Source organism: Quercus lobata, chromosome 7, assembly GCF_001633185.2.
Source record: "Quercus lobata isolate SW786 chromosome 7, ValleyOak3.0 Primary Assembly, whole genome shotgun sequence".
Classification (NCBI taxonomy): Eukaryota; Viridiplantae; Streptophyta; class Magnoliopsida; order Fagales; family Fagaceae; genus Quercus; species Quercus lobata.
This window is the reverse complement of record NC_044910.1, coordinates 21784397-21791690: the sequence shown is the minus strand read 5'-3', so window position 1 is coordinate 21791690 and position 7294 is coordinate 21784397. Positions and strand designations below refer to the sequence as shown.

Below are 7294 nucleotides of genomic sequence, written 5' to 3'. Positions count from 1 at the left end.
TCTACAGTTTATCCATCAGAAGAGATGTATCTATGCACTGTAGGAGGCATCAGTATTTGTTGCAAAATTAGCCGAAACAATACAGCTTGGTCACCACAGTATTGCACAGTTTTCAGTCTAGCTGACCTTTTTGCTTTCTCTTTCTCTCACACACATGTACACATAAAAAACAAAGCTGCCAACAAGATCCATCCCCTTTCATTTCAATCCCCCTAAACCTCACAAACATGAAACATCTCATATAACCAGTACTATTATTATTATTGCTCCTGATAATGTCTTTCTATCCTTACTGCTATATTATATTTACCCGTGTCTCACCTCAAAAGCTAATCATTTGGTTTGAATTTTCCAAGCAATAGTGAATCTCAAATGGTATATGTTCCATCCATCGACAAAAACATCTCCTCCACTAACCAAAGCAAGAGGGCATCGTATGCACCCCAACAAAAAGGTGCTATTTATTTTCAGGATGAAAAGACTTTCTCAACTGTACTTCTGCAAAAATATACTCATACCTTGTCTTGTTATCCATTTTTCTGGCTAGGTTTCCGTTGAGAGTTTTGCTTTATTCACATCCTTCATTACCCATTTTTGAGATTTGTGAATTGATGAAGACAAATATGAGGAGGGGATCTTAAAAAGAAAATGCATTATTTGAGCCAAAAAAGTTCTGAAATTATACCCCACAACAAATTATTCTTGAATGTATCAATTATCAGCTTCCTTAAAGTTGAGAGGTAGGTTTATTCTCATAAATAAAAAATAAAAATAAAAATAAAAAAGAGAGGTAGGTTTATTATTTGAAACAAGGCTTCCTTATTTGTTAACTTTTCGTACTACGTGTGTAAACCCTTCTTTTGTCGGCAAGTTGGATCAATAAATTACTCCATTATATAAACATGCTTGTACTTATATCGCATGTATGTCTTGTACATACTTATGCAGATACACCCCCATATAATTATATATGAGATTTGAGCACAAGGATTAAACCATATAGCTATTCCTATTATTATACAATTAAGACATCTAGTTTTTTATTACTAGATTCTCCACACACAAAAAAGAAGCTTTTTAATTTATTACTCAAAATAAAAAATAAAAAAATAAAAGATATAGCTATTCCTATTATTATACAATCCGCAGTGATCTTGACAAAGCCCTATTCCAGTCTGAGTTTTGCAAAGACAAAACCCTACCCTCAATAATAAAGATTCTCCTGGAAGACATTTCAAATTAGATTGAAAAATGACCCGGGACATTATGTCTTCCTGGTCATTATGTCTTCCTTATTGGAAAAAATAAATAAATAAATAAAATTTAGGTTTTCCCTACTATATATTTTCAAAATCACAACTTTCACGCATTCTAAGTATCATTAATTAAGTACAACTTTTTGGTTTTGTACCATATATTAACACACACACGTATAAATATAATGAATCAGCATTGTCAAGGACAGGAAGGTCAATTGGAGGAAGGAGAAGTCATGAACATGAGTCGAAAGGAAAATGGATTTACAAAAACTTAGCCTATACGGTTGGATCCTACAAAGCTAAAAAAAAAAAAAAAAAAAAAAAAAAAAAAAAAAAAGAGGAAAGAACCGGAAAGAAACAAAAGTTGGGTCTTTAAGTAAATTGAACTTTATAATTTAGTTTTACTAAGAGCCATGGCTATATTCATGGCAATGAGCTCATAAGCTCAAATGATTGACAAGTACTAATGCCCCATTTCTTTGATTTCACTACTGCATGGACTCATTATCCTGCTCTACTTCGGATGCCGGTTCATCTTCTTCTTCAAACCCATTGATGCCATATGCTGCATGGCCACTTCCAAAAGCCTTTATATGGTCTTTAAGAGATCTCTTGTGCTTAAAATCAGACCCACAAATGCAATACCAAAGCTTCCCACAGTTCTTCTCATGGGTTCTCCAATCCCCCCTCACCGCGAAAGCCTTGCCACATTTTCTGCACATGAATGGCTTAATTCCATGCTTCCTCTTGTAATGCGTCTGAAGAGTTCTGAAATCTTTAAGCGGCTTTGCTCTTGGGTGATCAATGTTATTCCTGCACCCCGGTGCACAACAATAACAAGGAAGCCTAAGCATCCCTGTTGGTTGGGTGCCCCTCAGAGATTCAGGCCCTTTTCTATACTGAGATCCATGCCCCCACATATGCATCTACGAAATTAAGTAACAAGAAGAAGATTAATAATTAAATGTAACAATAAACAAGAAAAAAAAAATCAAGAAAATATTAACACAATGACCTAATAAATTGGAGTAACAACAAATACTAAGAGACTTGTAACTTAGTGGCATTGACTATTCTCCATAAGGAAAACCAAAGTTCAAACCTTCCCTCCCCCACTTATTATAACAATTAAATTATTTAAAAAAATCTAAAAGTTCTTAAACCGTATTCAATCCATTCATTTGGCTTCTTGATTAGGCACTAATAGTTTCGTTTTGTTGATGTGCTTAATTAAGGATTGAGGTGTGACAATTTTCTTTCCTACTTTTCATTTGGGGGTTTTGTTGAACTAATAGATATGGGTACTAAATTCTGTAATGGCTGATAATTTCAAAGATTTATTATTGAAATAGCCATTTGGAAGAACCTTCTAACTTCTTTATAATGACCTTAGTTTGAAAATTTTAGTTTATACAACCCTAAAGGAAAATGGAATTGGTATGAAACATAAGCTTCTCTTTGTTCAACAAAAATTATTCGGAATACAGTTCCTTTCTCCTCACAACGCCTGCAATAGAAAATAAAAGAGGTGAAACAAGCATATAGATGGTGTACGCCAGGCTTCGGGAATTTCTTGATTGGGAAGTTATATATAGAAGTAATATCCTATGTATATATGGACTTTTCTTGTCCATAAACTGTTTTGTTGCATACTGAAGGTTTTAATAGAGACCTCAATTTGTTGATAGATTAATCTCATGATCTGAGACCTCTGGTTAAAGAACTGCAAGATTTCAGTTCTACAGACCTGCCAATGTGTGTAGCACAGACTTCAAAGTACTAAAAAGCATAAGGAACATGGCAAGTATTGTTCAATCACATAAAGGGAAGGTACTGAATACTGATCTCAGCTCAGTTTGGGATCAGAAAAGATTTATTCAAACTCCAATACCCAAAAACCATGCAAAAGAAATGAACTTGAAGATGGTAATAAATTTCAGAGAAATATTAGTTAAAAAAATACCCTTTGGATTCAATCTACTTTTTCCTCATTAAATCAAGCATAGGAGAACAGTTGAGGATTCAAATCAGGCAAGAAAGTCACAGACACCGAAAAGGAAGGTCTATTTAATTTTATATTTCTTTTTCCTTCAATTATTTTGAAAATCAAAAAGAAAAAGGAGGAGAAAGCAAGAAAAAGAGAGACCTTTTGAGTGCCATGGTTTCACATGAAGAAACTTACCTGCATGTTGTTGTATCTGTTGAAGGTCTTGCAGCAAACAGGACATGAAAATTGTGTGGGGCCAATGAGAATCTGAGAAGGGGTAGGGATCCAATATTGACCCTTGTTGAGCCTGTTGATGGAGTAGCCAGAATCATCTCCATCTCCATGATCTTTATCATTGATCTCTGAGGAAGAAGCAGAGAGCATGGAAGCCATCTCAGCAGCACTAGGGCTTGGTAGCCCTATGTGGAGTGCAACAGTGACAGCCTCATCTTCTTCTTCTTCATCTGTGTGTTTGGTGATCTTGTCCACATCCATGGCAGTGCAATACTGTTCTTTATCAACTAGTAGTTCCTCTTCTTCTTCTTCTTGTTTTTGTTGTTGGTCTTGTTGTTCTTGTTCTTGTTCTTGTCTTGTGGGGCTTAAGCTTAAAAGAGGGAGAGCTTCCCTGAGAGGAGGAGAGGGAGGTGGAGTTTGGTAAGGGAAAGAGTTAAGGTTTTGGTTGAAGAAGTTGTGAGCATAGGAAGGGTGTGGAGGAGGGTTTGACGGTGGGTAATATTGATGGATCAGAGGGTTGAATTTGAAGAGGCCTGAGAAGAAATTTGAGTAGGGGTCAGCCATGGTGACTGAAAAGGCTGTAAGAGAGAGGAATAGTTTTTTGGCTGTGGTGGGTTTGCTTTTATAGAGAGAGAGAGAGAGAGAGTACAAGATGACTGAAGGGAGTGGACGGTGGAGAGTGGAGAGAGATCACAGTACTCAACACAGTTCAAGAAGTAAAAGCAAGTTGAAAAAGTATATATCTACTTAGAATCACCTGAGGCTGAGATTAAGAAAAATAAGAAAAAATAATCTAATTTTGTTTATTATTATTAGAAGAAGAGAGAATCTATTATTTTATGTAACTTTTTTATGAACGGAATCTAGAAAAATACCGTTACTGGCCGTTTTGTGGTTTATTTCATTTGGTCGCAAGTTATGTCTAAACACACTAATTATTTCCCTTTTACAGGGCAAAATCATATCGACTAGATCACTACAAGTCCACAATGCTCTCTCACAAGTCAAATATCATTACCTCGTACGAATTATGATAGGGCTTTTTTATAATCTATTTTGAAAAATATGATCCTAAGCGATTTATGTAGAGGAACCTCCATAATCTCTCCAAAATGCATATCACTTTCCTCGCTACAACAACAGTTCCAAATCTATTTTCGGCCAAAAAAACAGTTCCAAAATCTATAGAATCATTCTATAGTGATTTCCTCCATAAACTTCTTGCATGCATGAACCAAAACATGAGTCGCCCAAAGAAACCTCCTTGAAGATTTGTTCCAATGAATTTACTTGAAAAGATCAATGCAATTCAAGAACAATTTAGAGCTCAATGTATAAATAAATACGAATGATTTATTTCACTTTTAAATTTTAATTATTTGGGATTAAGGTGATAGGCCAAGAGTAATAGCATCATTTGTGTTATTTGAACCCCACCTCCCTCACTATCAACCTTTTTTAAAATAAACAAAAATAAAAAAATTTAATTAATTAATTAAAATAAATTCTTTATCTAACAAGAAAAAAAACTAATTTTAAATAATTAAATAGATGGCATTACCCACATGAAATGTTTTAGTGCTTGCGTATGTCTACCATAATCAAAATTACCAACCAATAGGATTTTATCTTTTAATTAATTTTTAAATAATCTTTTCATGGACCAATTAACATTAGTCTAAGATAATCCTATGCGTACATATGTATGGTAAGATGATGGATCAACCATTCGATTCAAGTATTTATATAAAACAATGATTCATGCACTTTTTGAACACAAAATAAGACATCACTATAACCACTTTAGGGGCATTTGGTTTGCTTGATGCTACATTACCTTGTAATGTTACATTATTGTAAACTTTAATCCAAGTTTCATTATGTCATTTGGTTCATTAATTACATTCTCATCATAATCCAATAATGTAACATTCTTATACTTGATCCATAAACAATCTTAGAAACGATGAAAATTATCACAAAACAAATTGAGTGAAAATGGCCTTAACACCTAAAAATTCCAAAATTACCCTTGAACCCCAAAATACCCTTGGAAAACCCAAAATGACCAAATTACCCCAAAACCTCAAAAATACACTTAAAACCTCTAAAATGACCAAATACCCCCAAAATTGTTACAATTTCCAAAATACCACTAAAATCTCTAAAATGGCCAAAATACTCTTTGAAACCTCAAAACTAACTGAAAACACCCACAAAACCTCTAAAATGACCAAAATATTCCAAAACCTCTAAAACGGCAAAAAAAATAACCCGAAACCTCTAAAATGACAAAAATACCCCCAAACTACTAAAATGACCCCGATACCCCTAGAATCTTGAAAATGACCAAAATACACTAAAAATCTTTAGAATGACCAAAATAGCCTAAAAGCTATAAAATGGCCAAAAATACCTCAAAACATCTAAAACTATCAAATCACATCAAAGTTCCTCATGATCACATGCAAAATGCTATAAAAAAATTTCATCCAATCAAAAGATCAAGCCATATGAAGTTTTAACAGTTATGACACATTCTTTAAACTTAGACCTAAATTTATGTGATTATGATTAATTAATTATGATTGTTAATAGATGAATTGATTGTAATTAATTATATGTCAAAATCTCATTATAATAGGCCTTAAGACAAGAACGTAATTTATACACAAGATAGATAATATAGATAATCATGGTTTTTAGACAATTATAAAAAGGCAAAAAGTTAACGATACCTTAAAGGCATTGGTTTCTAAACTATTTTTAGAATTTTTTTTATGAAAAAAAAAAATAAATAAAATAATTTTGTTGACAACTTTTTATATTTCTTATAAAAATTTTAACTTTCTTAAAATGATCTATTAGCAAATGCCCTAAGGAGACCTATTAACCAGACTCTTATAAAAATCGATAGTTACTAAAACTAAAAAACCCTAATTATCTCCGATAATAATATGATCATGAAAAGGCTTAGAATGTGGTTCAAAACACGTAAAGATTCTTAAAATTATCAAAACATCGAGATAAAACTAAACAGAGCTAAAGATAAGTCTTTGAGTATATCAACACTTTGACCTAGAAAAGTGTTGATCAGCACTCCGAAGGCTAGAATCAGCACTTCAATGTAGATTTGGTTGATTTCAAAGCAACTCTTGGATAAATGTGAGTTAGACAGCTTTGAGAAAAAGACATTTGAGCCAAACTCAACAACTTTAAGTTTTCCCCTTCTATAAAATCAAAGATTGACTAACAAATTAGGGTGGACTCTTCGGAAAAAATTATGAGAATTCAACATAATAGCATTCAAAGAGATTAAGAGAAAACCTGTAAGAGAGACATTAGGTTACTTTATGTAACATCACTCTTTGTAAAGAAAAACACCACTTTCCCACTCTACTCATTAGTCACACATTCTTTTCATAAAGATATTTAAGAAAATGATCTAGTTCTTCTCCAGGAGCTCCGATCATCAAAACTTAAGAGCATCAGGTCATAACCATTAAATCAACAATTAAATACCTTCAAAGCACAACTCCCTTATCAGTGCAAGGATCAGCTGGAAGAGAGGTGACCATAAGATTTTCTCCAAGCATCTACTGAATTCTGTCACTACGTACGTCTTTTACTAGAGCAAGTGCATGCAAGTAAATCTCTAAAGTCCTAGGTATTTTATCCCTAGTTTTTAATTCAAGCATAACAAGTATTCATGCTTTGATGATGATAATCTTAAAATGATGATGACATGTATGAGATGAACATGTGTTAGGATTAGAATTTTACATTCAAAATAATTGTGATTGCATGAAGAGAA

At 33.2% G+C, this 7294-nt stretch overlaps 1 protein-coding gene across 1 annotated transcript; it reads right to left on the bottom strand.

Annotated features, from left to right (window-relative positions):
* Window positions 1-1613: 1613 nt before the first annotated feature.
* On the bottom strand, window positions 1614-4155 carry LOC115952484 (zinc finger protein WIP2). Its single transcript, XM_031069665.1, has 2 exons — window positions 3442-4155; window positions 1614-2185 (listed from the first exon to the last, which is right to left on the bottom strand). The coding sequence occupies exons 1-2, from the start codon at window positions 4042-4044 to the stop codon at window positions 1748-1750; spliced, it is 1041 nt and encodes a 346-aa protein (XP_030925525.1). The 5' UTR covers window positions 4045-4155; the 3' UTR covers window positions 1614-1747.
* Between the last annotated feature and the right edge of the window lie 3139 nt (window positions 4156-7294).

Excerpts from the sequence above, each read along its gene's own strand:
- LOC115952484 (XM_031069665.1), bottom strand. The coding sequence starts at position 4,044 with ATGGCTGACCCCTACTCAAATTTCTTCTCAGGCCTCTTCAAATTCAAC. Across the intron at positions 2,186-3,441 it reads ACAGATACAACAACATGCAG|ATGCATATGTGGGGGCATGG; the intron begins GTAAGTTTCTTC and ends TTAATTTCGTAG.